The sequence below is a fragment of the Varroa destructor genome, unplaced genomic scaffold (assembly GCF_002443255.2).
Source record: "Varroa destructor unplaced genomic scaffold, Vdes_3.0 BEIS01000001.1, whole genome shotgun sequence".
NCBI lineage: Eukaryota > Metazoa > Arthropoda > Arachnida > Mesostigmata > Varroidae > Varroa > Varroa destructor.
In genome coordinates this window covers 55,091,863-55,107,812 of record NW_019211454.1, presented here as the reverse complement: position 1 = coordinate 55,107,812, position 15,950 = coordinate 55,091,863, and the positions used below count along the sequence as shown (strand labels likewise).

Below are 15,950 nucleotides of genomic sequence, written 5' to 3'. Positions count from 1 at the left end.
GTGACGCAATAATAGATGTAGGGGTTCGTTTCTGATAAACATACGATGAATCTGCACCCGCTTTGATACAAGTCGTTCGTGCTCCATATTGGATTCTGTATAATGGTAGTACTGGACACCGTCTTGTGCCGATTCCCAGTAATCGTAGATAGAGTTGTCGTACACGCGAGCCCACAAATAGAAACGCGGGCAGTGCATTTAGGGAAGTCGATAATCAATAGGAAACCTAAGAACTATTCAAATGTGTTTGGGGCACTAGAACAATAACAAGTGGATTTTGAAGCTGCACGTACATGTGTTTCATCCAAACAAACTTCACAGTTTTTACATGCATGTACAAAAGTGCGCGATATGCCAGTTTTAAACAGTTTCTTTAGACGAAACTTTTTTTTCGGTTTTCTATTAATTATTAACTTTTTTAAGGTTTTCTATTATCGTGTACTTTTAGAGAACTTTTTTGAAAATTCACAAAACATATGCTAAAAACGTTTATATATCCTTAGAGTCGTTCATGTACGTGGGATGCTTGAATATTCAAGCAGTATATAAATCATAAAGTTGATTTTGCTTTTCATGGTTGCACTATTTATTTTGTTACTGCTGCTTTCAATTTTTTTTTTCTAAAGGGTAAAAACGCTACTGATTTATCAATTAATTAATGGAGCCCATTTGAACTATTTCAATTTATTCTATGCATTTTTCTGAATAATCACGTCTGTTTTCTTCGCGCGTTCAATCATTGTCTTGTCGTTTGTTCCGAGGCATACCGAAAATGTGCTATTTCACATAAGCGGCTCCTAAGACAATATAGAAATGCAGACGGCGTCTTGACATTTAGGCGACGACGGTAGCAATACTTGTGTGCTACGACAACAGAAAATGGTTTTTTTTTTTCAGACTGGCTACAATATGACGGAAGAGAGTTCCCCTAATTTAGACGTAACTATGTCAACATGTGCACCTTTTATTTACGATAGTTTTATTTATTTACTAACGACCCTTTGTTTAATGATAGTGGACGAATGTTTTCGATGCCCAGCGGGGAACGAGTACTGAGTTAAGGAACAAGCACATTTTTCATGATCATTATGCTATTAGTGACTTTTTAATGGGTGCAAGAGATTGTAGGAATAAATGACATGAAAAACAAGTAACTGGGCAAGCATTCTGGGCGTGTTGCGGCAGTGCGGTCAACGGGAACTTTTCAACATCTACAACAAGAAAGCCTGTTTTAATCATAGCACATAGCCTGTAGCAAATAAAGTATTGTCAGTATCTTATTCACATTGTAAATCCTCCAAAGGGTGAAGGCTAATTAACTATCGAAGGTATACAGAATAGTATTTTTGTGCTAGAACTTGTCCCTACTCTAGGGGACTGATAGAAGTACCTACCCGTTTTTAGTTCGCTTATACTGACCTGTTATCGCTGCTAATTGATTAGTACCAATTGTCAGATATTCAATGTGCTTTTACTTACATACGGGAAATAAGGGCCGAGAACCAGCGCACTGAACCCATAGTTGGACTTAACTAAACTGTGTAGAGGTTTACGATCTATGAATGTTGATAAGCGGCTTCGACTTAGCTTAAGGCTCTCTTAGCTACGGCCTGCAAATGCAATAGGTATATATATATACGTGTACATATATTTATGTGTGCATAATAACGTGTGTGTCTCACGAAGTGAAACGTAAGGCATTTTTAAAACACACCGAGCCAGTTATTGAGTTAGATACTAACGATACGTGGCCTTTATACTTTACGTGTCACCTCAAATTTATTTAATGAACTAGTTAGATCTAAATGAAAGAAAAACCGAACAATTAGAAAATATATTGATACACGCCATGGATAGAACACGGATGATTGCATTCATCGTTCAGATATAACTATAGGCTCTCTTAAACTAGACATATTTTTTGGAACGGGTGTTACCTCCACGAAATTATTTTAAGGCTGTAACAATATAAACCCATTGTCAACGTCCGTCCTTCTGCTGACTGACACTATAGACAATCAATCTACTTTAAATACTGCTAACATATCACTAAACAAGCCTCTAGCCTCAACGTAGGTACTAGATACAGCCACTGTATATTTTTAAAATCGTCTATATTCCTTTCAGCTATGTACTTCTGGCGACACCACTTCCAAGAAGAGGCGGTCAACTTTATGGGGGAGTTATAGTATTGTTAACTCGGCCAGAAATTCTTTCATTATCGAAGCAATTTACTGCGCGCAGAAAGAAAACCACAACGGCAAAGCTGAAGACGCTAGGCTTAAATGACAAACTCAAATACGATAAGTTTGGGAAGAACTTTTTCAATTGAAGCATCAGGCCAGCACAGAAAGGTATAGTGTTTAGATCTATGAGAAGAACACAGCAGTACTGCTTCGATCTAAACATGCCAATATGAAAGGGCAACGGATTTCTTTCAACGCATAAAAACATTGTCGTTTTTTTTTTGAATACGTTCACTGCTTAATCAAACTAGTAGAAAATCTGTTATATTCGGAATAACGTGGTGGAATAACAATGGTGCGTGAGGAATGTTCTGCTACATTCAGAATTTTAGAGATTAGACTGTGAATGAAAAGGCATACATTGGAAAAATACACATGGCCTTATATAAGGTACAGCACCTAAAAAAGCAAACTTTGTCGAGCTGTTTGTCGAAGCGGGCACATAGGGGCGACACGGACTGGGTGATAAGTGCGCAAAAAAACCCTTCAATGCATTGCCATAGTAACTACAACTAACAGGCACATAGTCATGCTGGCTCAAATCCAGCGACGGTAAAAAACATTACTAGATTAATCAGAAACTAAGAAATTAAAAAAAGAGAAGGTATTAATATTACGATCAGTAGTTGCTTATATGGTTCGCACGCTGTTTCACAGCTCTGTTGGAAAAACTCTGGAAAACGATAGGACCCATTACGGTTAGGCTTGTAATGAGGCAAATCCTTGACGCTGATCGAAATGGCGATTCTGAGCGCTTGTTGAGACGAAATAAATAACCAACAGTGTTAAAAAAATTATTATCCTTATTTGTACTAGAAGAAAGCCTGTTCTCTTTAGAACAAAACAACAGATTTGCCATAGTGGAAAACAAACGTTTTTGCAATTTAGGTTACAATGATCTACAATCAAGCTTTTCCACGCTCCCAAAGCTTTTTCTTTGTAGTCTACGTTAATGTTAATTTTCATGCGACTTCTGAAAAGAACCGAGGGAGATTTCTGTAAAGCAAGCGAGTTTTTTTAACAGGTTAAAGGATTTGAAAATTCACCAAAAACTATTTTTGATACAGCTGCTTTTTATGCGGAAATTAACTATAGTTTAGAAAAGGAAAATATACACTATCGATTGAGTGATCCAAAAAAGCTCTAACAGTTAGTACTTTTATGCTTTTTGGACTTTTTCGCCATCATGGTTCACTACATTTTTGGGATTTTTAGCCTGCTGTCAGCAAAAAAAATAGTTTTACTGTAATTTCCCGTATGCAATTTACTTAAGCGATACTTAAAAAGGTTCATGCCTGCCAATATCGCTCAATGCAAAATTAGTGCTAAAGAGTTACTGACGAAAACGACTGGTAATTGGTTTGGCCCAGAACTAGGACTGTAATCACGGTAGCTGGTTGTTATATTGAATAAACATGATCACTAATAATGGCACTTCTAGAGAATGTAACTTTTTTTGTTAATAGATCTGCTTTCATTTAGATGTAGTTTTAGAAACAAACCATGAAAAAGCTACCAATTTAGATGCCGTATTTTGTATACTTCTCTAGCATTTAGGTCCTGTCTTTTAGACCAATACGTATTGGTCGTATAGAGTGAAAACGATAAACCAAGTACACAATTGCCACGCTAAAAGTCTAGGATAATTTCTGAATGATTTCACTCATTTTTTAAGTGGGTGTAGTCTAGATTTGAAATTGCCATAGCGCGCTCGCCATTTCGAATCAAAAAAATTCAAAGACGTTAAATCAGAAAGGTCTGGTGCAGGTCTGCATTGTTTGCATATGAAACGATATTTTATTCCTTGTCTTTAGCAATTGAATAATAAGAGGAACGGATTCTCTATTTAGTAATGTGGGCACGATACAATATAATTTATTATAGTCATTCCTTGACTACCAAGCCGGCTGTTTCCGTTGTCTAACTTTGCAATCTTTACAATATCAACTAACCACGCATGAAGTTCATACGTTTACATAGGACAGTGTGAGTTATGAGAAGCTGGCTACGATATCTTACGATGATATGATGAACCATTTTTCACTTAACTTTTCAAACTTTCTGTAGCTCATATTTCGTAAGTTCCATTACTTGGAACCACTTTCGAAGCAAACACAGTTGTTGTCGCGTTATTATCGACCATCTTTAACAACACGCAGACGCTTCCCCTTACCACCTTACTGACCGTTTCGAGTCGAATAGTGTTGAAAGACCGTCTGCATTATTAGCGCCACACACTGCAAAGAGCCCGTGCTATCTATGTCTCGAATAAGGAAGCTTTCTCCTGTAAGTTTCCCTCTGAGAATCATCTACCACGTTTGGCTTCCATGTGCTAGAAGCACTAAAGCCATTGGCGGCCGGCACGGCGACGCAGTTTGATAGCCAACTGATTTCCGTCCATAGATTTTAGATCCGCCATTCGAAGTCAGATGCTATTGCAAACATTTTACAGCAAGTTGTTATCGAGTTATCACACCTATTGAAGCCTTGCCAGTATTTTATTAAACTTTGATACAATAAGTAAGGAAAGATAGCTAAATCTAACTGGCCCTTTTAAATAGATTAGGGTTTTTTCATGCATATAAACGATTAGAGTATGTATTTACTTTCGTGAATCCAGTGTTTACATTTAACTTCGGATGTGTCATAGGTTCTACGGTTGAAAGCAGGTATTAAACGTATAATTTTATGTTAAATTTCACTGGGAACCTACGTTACCTTTGCCACTACTAACAACTGACCCCCGAATTTACCTTTTCGAGGAAACGTTAACAAAAATTCAACCAAGTATAATACAATAGAGGCTATTGGGGCACAGAAGAGAATGAATCAGATAAAGCAGTAGTTAGACTGACTGTGGCTTTTTGCAAGCTTGGTTTTCAGATACTGCATATAGCTATATCAAATAATGAATAGCACGTGGTAGAGTGCACCTTATTTTCTTATTATACCTGGTACATGAGATGTCTTAAGGAGACTCGCGTCAAGAACTTTGTGCAAAAGCGGCAAACTTCATAAAATAAAATAATAAAACTATAGGCATACATTTTGTGGCTGAAAACAATAAACTAATGGTAGTTATTATCATTACTGTTATTACATCTATATATTATCAATTAAACCTGAGTTTATATAAAAAAAATATTACCTTTTGAGAATAGTACCTATGCAGTTTCTACGTAAATTCAAAGGCGCTCCTTCGCCTAAGCCTAGACAAAATTTAGTCATCGAAATAATTTTTTGTTAAAAAAATCTAGATAAGAATAAGTAAACAAATGCAGGCGGAACTCTGTCCAACATCATTACATTTATTACTAAGTATTAATGTTGCTTATATATATATATATAGTATATTTATGACTTATCATTAAGCAAGTCTTAATGGCAACAGTTTGCCATCATATTGAAATGTGCGGTTCCTTTGACAACGCATAACAGATATGTACAAGTTGTTGTTGTAAACCTGTCAGAGCACTCTTTTCTTTCAAACTTCCCATGTTGTTTAATAGGTTCCTTTTTCCTTATAGGTGATTAACCTTGCGTTGAAATTTATGTCAAAAGTAATTTTTTTTGCGAACTCATCAAAATGTCTCTCGTTTGATCAACGAATTGGTTACTGTCCCTTATTTAGATTCGACCGTTAGCGACATTTGAAATGAGAGAACATATTTTGGCTGAATTTCCGGCCTTAATGGTTAGTTAATTAGTTAATAAAACCGAATTCCGCCAGGTAAGCAAACCTAGTTTCTGCATTCTAAGGAAAACATATGCTTCTTAAATTACTGCTATTCTTTCCAAATGACCGCTTCGTACGAAGCTATTTTATCGTCGTCATAAGCGTGAAAATAGGGGGACTGTGACCGGTCTATGGCAATCCTAAAACCTCAACCTCTGCTAGCTGGAGTACGTTCTTTAAAGGTTCTCTGCAGTCAGTACAGTTTTGCGTAATCTGTATGGTCACGTATCGGCCTCGAATCGGGCAAGGTTTGCACATAAATGGGCGAAGCTCTTCGTCTTGTATACCGCTTTTGTCATTGTAGTAACACCTGTAAATAAGGTAAGCAAAATTTAATTAAGCTCAGTAATTGGCAAATGTTCAAACGATACACGTTCAATAGCTGAAACTTTACACTTATCCAAAATCATGAAATGCCTACACAGATCGATCCCTGCTTTCAGGAACTGTCCTACCTAATTATGTTATAAACATCTAATCCATAGTAACTGCATAAACTCCCGTCGCTGCTGAAGGTTAAACCGATGTTAGTCTCCTTTCGAAAAAATCTATTTTGCACAAACTGCCATTATATAACCTTCTAGGCTGGGGTTAGATGAGATCAAAGCTATGGCTGGTGTTCGCAACGCAGAATCGATCAATATATCCGGTGCAGCAATGGACTCCCGTTAAGAGTTCTATTAGTATACAATAATAGGATGATTTCATTTTGCCTATTACATTTACTCCTTGTAAACATAATGACGTGGACTATCGTTTCAACAACAAGTGCTAAGCGATTTCTGGCGAAACTTCACTGAAATTAGGGTTAATTGCCGCAATCGCCCGGTACAATTTCTGAATCAAAAAATGTTTTACCTGGTTCATTTATATCAATGCACATAGGTAGGACATTAGAAACACTACAAGGACTCTGTATTAACAGATTTTTAACCCAGGTACGGTATCCTTTTCGGTGAAAGAAGAAAAAAGCAGAAAATCTTTGCACGACTACTTGGCTTTTTCCTCCCTTCTAATAAACCCATTCATAGCACTACTGGAGACGAAATCTGCAGCGAGCTGGAAATGATTACGGATACAATTAGCGTCGCTTAGCAAACTTCTCTATCCAGTAGACAGGGCTATTTTGTATGAGACGTCCCCGCTAAAAACCTTTGACAAGAAAATCACCCGAGCAACGTTTGGCAACCGTCACAAACGCAAAAATCAAAACATTAGGTCTGATGACCTTTTTCAGTCGAACTGTTACATTACCGAACAGTTACACAATAGTATTTTTGCATATAGCATATAAAACAGGTTAATCATATCTATGTAGGTACACATGAGCTCAACAGTGTCAACCTGCAAACCTTCGACATTTCCTTCCTTTGCCCGGCTAGTTTATGCTCGTATGGCACACAAGCGAAGTATAGACGGCAAATCCATATGTGTGGCTTAGTTCGTAAGTGAATTTTATTACATAGCATGAAGTTATGTTTACACCTTTTAATTTGAAAAATCACTACGCAATCATCGCGTATAGTAGCTCATGCAGTTTTTATCTGCTGATACATATGTAAGTTTCCTCTGGTGGCATGCACGTTTTCCTTTAAACAAAGCCGACTTTCCCACTGTGCTAATAGCCGACTAAGAAGCGAGAGTCGCCCTGAAAGCAAAAAAAAAACAGGACTAGCATGAAAGTGCACTTAGAACCTAAGAGGCTTAAGCGTTTGAGGAGCTAGTCAAGTATCACGAAGGAAGAACGACCGTAGCGGGAGTTCTTGTGGCAGCAACTACAACGCTAACAATGGTGAACTGTGCCGTAGCGGAGGTCATTTGTTTCTCTGACGGAAAAGAGAGATCACCAGCGAACAAGGAAAGAAAATAAGGCCAAGGCATCTGTGCCTTTTCTAGTACGACGACTGCAACCGCTTTCTTTCTCTAGTTTGCTCCTTTTTCCGTGTACTTCACGTTGGAATGATGAAAAGCATGTGCCGGTATTCAGTCGTCCTTAATCATGGCATCGAGTCTTACGAGTGGCCTACGGTAGCGGAATTGGGATTTGCCGTAAAGGCCTGCAATATTGAGCTGCTTAGAGGTCGTAGGAAAGACGAAAGTCGACACAAGCCTGAACACAGATAGGTAGATACTACCGGCTTTGGATAAGTATTAGGGAATCTGCTCAGGCTGTCGGGAAACGGGTAACAACAGAGACGCTGATCGAACATGGGGCATATGTAGTGAAAGGCAGAACGCACGTCGACCAAAGAGGTGGCGGTAGTAGCATCACGTACAAACTATTTCAGTTCGCTGTTTGTTGTGTTCATTCTCTCCTCTCTAATACTACTTCCCCTTCAGCTGCTGCTTCACTCTCGGGTGCTCGTTCGCCTTTGCCTGGTCAGCTCTGTCACATCACTGTTTCGCTTTCGTGTGCTCTTCAAGCCGTTACTCCGCGCCCCCTTACGACCCCTACTCACTCCCCATCTTCACCTTCGGAACGCTGCCCGAACTTCTGCTGGCGCCCTCGAAGGCTGAGCCTCACCATCGTCGCTGTCAACAGCTCTCCGAATGAGCCGTTTCTACTTATTAAATTTTCGAAATTGGTTGAGCACGGGTAAGAACAACAGTGGCAGTAGCAGCAGCTTAAACGAGCCATCTGGCAGGGCATGCGTGGTGAACTGTAAGCGGGGCATCAGCACGTGGGGTACAGATAAAGAGGAAGCACGAGTCGAGAAAAACAGAAATAATCAAAATGTCATGCAACAGAAGAAATCGTGTCCAGTAATAAAAGCCAAGTAACTTCGCAATTGAACAAAAGTAAAAAGTCGGGTGTTTAATCTTTGGCGCTCTTTACTTCGGTTTTTGACTTCTATTCCTCTGACTTATAGCATTTCTTCTGCACCCGATTTTTTTGACCCTCTGACGACTGCACTCTAACCACGACCGTCCTTCGAGCGGCGGGTTTCACTTGGCCGCAGCACCACTAAGTAAAGCTGCGAATCTCGAAAAAGGCAACTTTAGAGACATAACTCACTTTTGTAGAAATCAAATTCCGTACTTAATACATGCTCCTCATAGACATTAAACATTCTATAAAACGCTTTATCAGACGATGTAAAGATAAGGAAAACTAAAATGCTCACATTGGTTATAACCATTCGTTGTGATATAATACTTATATCGGTGAATACATCAGTTAATATGCTTTGGGTGTTGCCGCTACTTCACTACGCTATTACAGCAGCAGCAGTATTTATCTACTACAGTCACTGTGCATGATTTTTTTTTACCCTAATTTGCCCATAATGAAAATGGATTGGAAAATTCATTTTTAAAAAAATGATTGCATAGAGAGAATGAGCCAACACTATGGTCTATAAGCTTTTGAGTTCCAGGCAAGCAATTTCTAGAGTCCTTATTTCCGTACGACTATACCTCCAATTGCTCAGGGAATTTCCAGCTTAAAAGAGTCGGTACGTATACTCTGATACGGAAAATGTGTACTTAGAATTTTAAGCTCTGCCAGCAAAACTTTAATCAAGTGAAGCATTACAAGGATTGCTGCGCAAACACCCCTTCAGTATAAAAAAACTTCTCCAATCAAAAAGCATGATATTATTATAGCGTTCTACAATACCACTTACCTAATAATGATTCCTACCGATAAAGCAAATCGGAACATATTTCTCATATTATTTCGACTATAGCACACGGCCTATGCTGCGCTATTTCGGTGGAGCGACGAACTACATCACGAGTCAAATTTACCAACGTTATCACCTATTTTTATGGCTGGCAAAAATGATTTCATCTACCAAAGAAAAAGCATCAGTAAGTTCTTCCAGCAAGCAATTCGAGGTTTTTGATCTTTAGTAAAACGTGCTGTCAAAATGAGAGAAAAACTAAAAAATGGGTTAAAAGTACCTAGCAGGCAAGCGAGCGGTCGTGCCCTACATGCTTCTCAAGCTCAGCTTTAAAATTAGATTAGCAAATTGAAAGTAAAATCTGCCTAGTGTACCCCAAATTGATTGTATTGCAAAAATAAGTTTTTGCAAATAAGTTACTGAAGAATCAAGCTTCAATAGACATGGTTTGAAAGAGATACATGATTGGATAGACACAACTGGGACGCATGGTTCGGCGAAACTGGATTATAACGCTATACTTCCCAGTTGTATCTGTCCAATCACGGTTCCCCTCCACACAAGGCCTATTAAAGCCTGATTCTCTAGTAGATTATTCATAGAAACTGATTTTGACAACAAATCATCAATTCACAATTAATTCTGCAAAATCTACTTTATTAAATATATTTATTTCTGTGTTGGTATAAGAGGCTGCCAAGAAAATAAGCCATGCATGTTATGCGGAAGAAGGCAATGCTGTGGATAACTGTAACGGCATTATTCAGCGGAAGAGTTACAAAGGCAGTTGAAAATGCTACAGAAGTGCTTGACTGGTAGCATCTTTACTAAGATTCATAGCGGTCAGGGTACCATGCGCAGTGTAGCTTGTATGTAAATAGCTAGAACATGCATGTAAAATATGATATTTTGGCTCGGATCCGTAACGTATCAGCAACGAAATAGAATGTACGGATACGTCTGTAGCGTCGAAGCGCCAGTACAGGTCATTTATTAGAAAAAAAGGGCTGTTAATAAATAGGACAGATTTTTTACTGATTATGTTGTCTCTTGAGGATAAGCAGAGCCGCCATATATTTTCGTAACTGTTCTTTCCTATTTTTGGATCAATGGCGGCTGCACAGTTCGAGGGTAACATAACATTTTATCTGTAAACGAGATTTTAATACAATTTATTTTCATAGGTTTAAAATCTTCATGATGTTTTGCGTCTGTCTTGATGGTTTCAATATAAGACGACCAAAATTCTGAATCTAAGATATCTTGCGTAGGTAAAGGGCGAAGCTATGCGTACTGCGCAGTAGAGAAATCCGAATTTATGAAATAATAATTAAGCCCCAAACTTGGTAACCTGTTTATTATGCAAATGACTGCGAGAGTTTTGAGAACTACTCAATAGACGCGTGTGTATTCTACAGTAAAACAGCGATAAATGAGTGCGTTAAGTATTTTCGCTATTATTTACCTTTTCTATGGTCCTAGCTGCCTTTTTGCTGTTGAAGCATTTTGTAGCAAGTCTATACTGAGAGTTTGTTGTTTCATGCTCCTATCTAATCGTCATATCAGTTGCTTCATTTTCTGAGTTCGCGATTCCACAAACAATACCACTAATGATATTCTGTATATTTTGCCAATTCGTAAAGATGAATTTGTCACTAATCTAAAAAAGCCCTTTAAGAAGAACCCAGGAACAATAACATGCGTTTCGGTCCAATACATTCGATGACACGCCATTCAAGATCACGAAATCATACATTCATACATGTAGAACAAGCCTTTGTACGTAAGCAAATTGAAAAACGTTTCAATTTCTGGCAGCCGACGTGTTGGCCATCGCGGCTAACATTGCGTGCTCTGTGCATGAGCATACGTAGACATAGATGCACACGGCGAATATCTAGGCCAGTCGTCCGTCTTTATAAAAGCAGCTGGCAATCGCGCGCTACCGTCATAGGTCCAACCGACTGGCCAGGATAGGCGTCCAGCTGTTTCTGTGTATTTATCCAGCATGCACAAAAGGATATGTACCTCAATAGTGTCTCTTGGGGATGGCAAAATAAAGCTAAGGGAAGGCCTCTTTGAACACAAGGCCCTTAGGCTGCTAAGCCTGCCAGCGATGCAGTAGTCGGTCAGAACAGCATATAGTAGGGGAACTACTAGGAAGCTAAATGCCAGTTCGCCGTTTTTGGTAAGCCCTGTTGGCCTCCATTCCGCTCAGCGTAACAAGCTTGCTTAAATTGGGGTATTCGGATGGGATTGAGAGTAGTGGATTGCTGGTGGGAAGCTGCTGACGCACCTCGCCAGTGGGAACTTGCGCATACTTACATATAGATATTTCGGATTCGCACAATTGGAGGACCATCCCAAAGAGAGTACAAATCAGTTGAGGAACGTAGAAACGTTTCTAGCGAGCGTCAATACCTAAAAGCCTTCGTTAGATAGCTAGATGGTGTAGAGCCATCTTAGCTTCGGCAATCAAGACAGAGGATAAACTCTTAGCTGTAATGCGGAGATTTTTTTTGTGACATCTAAATGTAGAATATATGCCATAGTAGAAAAAACCACCGAGCAAAAAAGCCATATACGAGACTTGTTGAAAAGGTAACCGACCAAGAAAAGAAAGACATTGGTTTTCGATTTTTCTTGAAATGAAGGCCTAACTGTATTGCTGTGCATTCGCAATTAGGCGTGTGTAAACAACGAACCGTTTGTGTAAGGCGCTCCCTTTTACGTCAATAGATTAATCTTTAACGAAATGCCTCAGTATGTTACCTCCCTCGAGTCTGATCATTCTCTGTTTCGTTCTTGCTAGCCTCACGTACGACAAGTTCAAATAAACAAATAGACTAATCAGATCATTTATGCAACGTTTGTCGTGGAGAGTCAAATCATAGAATAGATAATAGTGACTTCAGATGTAGAGACTTTAAAAAGGGGAGTCACGAAGGTCTGATCTTGATTGCCATCAAATCCGCCTGTTCATAAACGAGACAGAGAATATAGTTCATTGCCATTAAGGTGTCTAAACTAAAAACCTATAAATCGTGAACGCAAGCAGCCTACGTTCAAAAACGACTTACACAAGCTAAATGATCATACTTTCTACGATATCTGTATATTGTACGTCACCATATTATACATATTATTAATATTAGATAACTGACGCCGTATACGGTAATTTCTTTATAATAATTATAGTACGTAATCATAAGTTAGCTGAGCTGTTTAGACAAATTTCTGAGGTATGCCAATGAACATAGGGAGGGCAAAAAGCACATTTGTGCTTAGCTTTATCGTATATACACTTGTATATTCTCGATAAAAAACCGACTAGAGAATGAGATCTCTAACGGGTCTACGAACGATGGGTTGATAGGCATGAGCCTGTAAGTAGAGCCGTGGTAAGCATCTTGACTCGCTTGCTTTACTAAGTCGGCTCACATCAGTGAATGAGTCGATACGCTGTTAGCATTATAGCGTGTATAACGGACGGCAGCTGATGATGATTTCAGCGGTCTCGCGTTAGTTTGACGAAGGAAACCTGTAAGCGTAAAAAAACAAAAGAACTATTCACCTGGTGTTAAGCTTGAAATGGACGTCATCATAGTCGGTAGTAATTGGGTTTGGTCCTACTCGGATATCAAAGTCGTGTAGCCGGTCGCCTGAAATCGTCAGAGAAGTGTACGAGTGTACCTCTTGTCTGTAGAATTTTTTTTCACTAAGGTCATCTCGTCGAATACGTATATAATAGATGATGTATTGAAAAGAGCTTATAGGAAAGCCTTGGTAGAAACGGCCTGGTCGATATTCAAAGCTTTGTAATAACTTTAGTCGGAACTAGCTTGATTTTTACGATACGAAGTGAGTGCGGTTGGCTTTCAGATAGGTTACAGATTTCGTTTCGACCCTGTGCTAACTGTAATGTTGTATTTGTACAAAATTCAAATTCCATTTTCGAAAGAAACGCAAAACACACAGCTTCATTGATCTATTCAGAGGTACCTCTCGGACAAGTGCGGCGTATACATGTTTGTCGACCCGAAAGTTCCCGTAAAATCTAGGACGTCCATAGTATTGGTACAGAATACATTTACAATCAAGATCTTTTGCTAGGATAAAACGAATCAAAGCAATACAACATTCGACTTGTCCGTCAGGAAGAGCCTTATGCTAGGCCTGCTGTGCAGGTAAAGAAGAAATAGGCCAGGTGGTGACAACCTTCTCGGATGAGTTCGTCTCCTTTTGCGCACTCTAGAAAAAAAAATAGCTGGCTATCTATACACAATCTACACAGAAATTTACATTTCTAGGGTTTTCTCCCTAGACTTCGCTACGACCCAATTAACCATAACTTAAAGCGGATTATAGAATCCTTACAGCATAAGACTGTGAGCCACGTCAACTAGTATATTACCACATAAGTACATATACATTAGATATCACTGAATTGGCCTCTGTCTGTGATATCTAGAACGTAACACCTATTTTAGATGAACAGTTGTTACTACATGAGGCACTTTTGAGATATTTCGTCGTGACGCAAAATCGATGGTAGTGAGTCGATGTGAATACAGAGAGGGCTTTGACAAAGCCGAGGATCCGTTTTCTAATGTGCAATTAAGCACAATTTGCTAAATACATTCAGCGTTACAGTAAGGTACATATTATGCTACATACGAAGCGTCAACCCCAACCTTCTTAGAAGTACAGAGAATGTACATACAGTCTCATCGTTAACATCAACAATGACTAATCACAATTCGTGAATATGAAACAGTTTTCACGAGTGTTGGCGTATATTTGACATCATCCACACAACGCAGCGTTTTGTCATTCGTGTACCCGCGGCTGCGTTTGGACCCAAAAGAGAAGGACGCTGAAGACTCTACCTCGTATTAGCGAGTTGATGGATCTTCGCTCGTTCGTCGTTTTTTGTCTTCCTCATCCACTTCAAGTTTTTCATGTAGAGAGCATACATAAGCAGAGATAATGCATTGGCAGAAGATTTTTGCACATAATAAAAGGACATGTCCATACCCTCGATTGCTACCCATTGCTCGATCCAATCATGCAGCACGACGACAAGCTCTTGGCTGCTTTCTCTCCCCCCCCCCCCCCCGGTACCCTGCGCTCCCATGGGATGTAATAACGATAATTGTAGTGCTGCTAAATACTAATAATGATTACAGTAACAATGGCTATTCTCATTGCCTATCCACTATTGAGCCGGCATCTTCGTTACTGCAAGACTACAGTAACTAATTCAAGGAGATATTGAAATTGTTGTCTGCAACGGATACCGCTATATATATGGATACACTGAAGAACGGGCCCCCGATGTTAGGAGACAAAATCATCTACAACTTATATACAGTAGTTTTATTTGAATAATATTATGCAAATGCTCTAAAGTTGAATCGTTCTAACTGGCCATCGATCGTGTGGAGTAGCCCTGCTTGTCAACTTACCCCATTCTTTTCTATTACGAATTCTGATGCCCATCACCGTTACCTCTTGATTAAGATCCACCTATAGAGAATTAAACAAGTGAAATAGAGAAAAAACAGATCTGAGAAGAAAATAGAAGTTAGTGCGAATCTAAAAGAGCTCTATATGCTCATGGCGGCACTTGAACTGTGGAAGTGCATGTCTATGCCTAGTGTAACATGTAGAAACGTGCAAATGATACTGGAGACATCTAACCATATGAACAAACGCAGCATTCAATCAGAAGGTTCACGGGACAGTGTGATTATACGTGCATTGCAATACAGGGCGGGCTTGGACGTAAGTTTCTTCAGCAACGGAAGGAAGCATAAGGAAGACTATTACATGAAACAAAAAACTAAAAAAGAACAGGTTACCCACTCAGCCACAGCAACGCTAATTGCACAAAAAATCCCTAAAAATTAAATTTGAGTGACAAGCCATCTGTAGGTAATCATGAGTGTAAAGTAGAGCCACATCAATATTGTCGGATAGTATCAGAAACTAAGAAACATCAGTCAACCAGAATATTACTAACTAAAGCACAAAGAAAAACGAGTCTGAAAAAGGTAATGAAATATATGTAAATACTGAGAGTTTAACTATCCTCTGATCTAAAGCAGCGTGCTAGAAACGGAGGAAAATTGACCCTGTGACAGAAAGTATCAATGGTATGTACTAATTTTTTGCATACACATTGTAAACATTTCAGTGGTGATGATTATATTGCACAGAAAAGTAACATTTTTGAAATATGGTTAAAAAAAATAAGCAACAAGGGCGTCGTTATGTAAATGCATATTTGATTTTTTTTTTAAAACAGTAGTATGTAACGAGGAGTATTAAAAAAATTAT

At 38.9% G+C, this 15,950-nt stretch overlaps 1 protein-coding gene and 1 long non-coding RNA gene across 21 annotated transcripts in view; one reads left to right on the top strand and one right to left on the bottom strand.

Moving 5' to 3' along the window:
• Nucleotides 1-3,040, top strand: part of LOC111254846 (uncharacterized) — a 63,458-nt gene extending 60,418 nt beyond the window's left edge. For all 17 annotated transcript variants that reach the window (XR_015320851.1, XR_015320832.1, XR_015320863.1 and 14 more), the window contains one exon: nucleotides 2,128-3,040. This is a non-coding gene — a long non-coding RNA (uncharacterized LOC111254846). The remainder of the gene's footprint in view (nucleotides 1-2,127) is intronic.
• A 2,482-nt stretch (nucleotides 3,041-5,522) lies between these two features.
• LOC111254839 (fucolectin-1-like) overlaps nucleotides 5,523-15,950 on the bottom strand; it is a 26,807-nt gene continuing 16,379 nt past the window's right edge. For 3 of the 4 annotated variants that reach the window (XM_022816114.2, XM_022816104.2, XM_086979832.1), the window contains 3 exons: nucleotides 15,077-15,137; nucleotides 13,183-13,270; nucleotides 5,523-6,292 (listed from right to left, as the gene is read on the bottom strand). In XM_022816114.2, the coding sequence (XP_022671849.1) occupies nucleotides 6,112-6,292; nucleotides 13,183-13,270; nucleotides 15,077-15,137 (330 nt within the window). In that variant the 3' untranslated portion in view covers nucleotides 5,523-6,111. Of the gene's footprint in view, nucleotides 6,293-12,313; nucleotides 12,584-13,182; nucleotides 13,271-15,076; nucleotides 15,138-15,950 lie in introns of those variants that run through there. The other variant, XM_086979837.1, reaches the window with a different exon arrangement.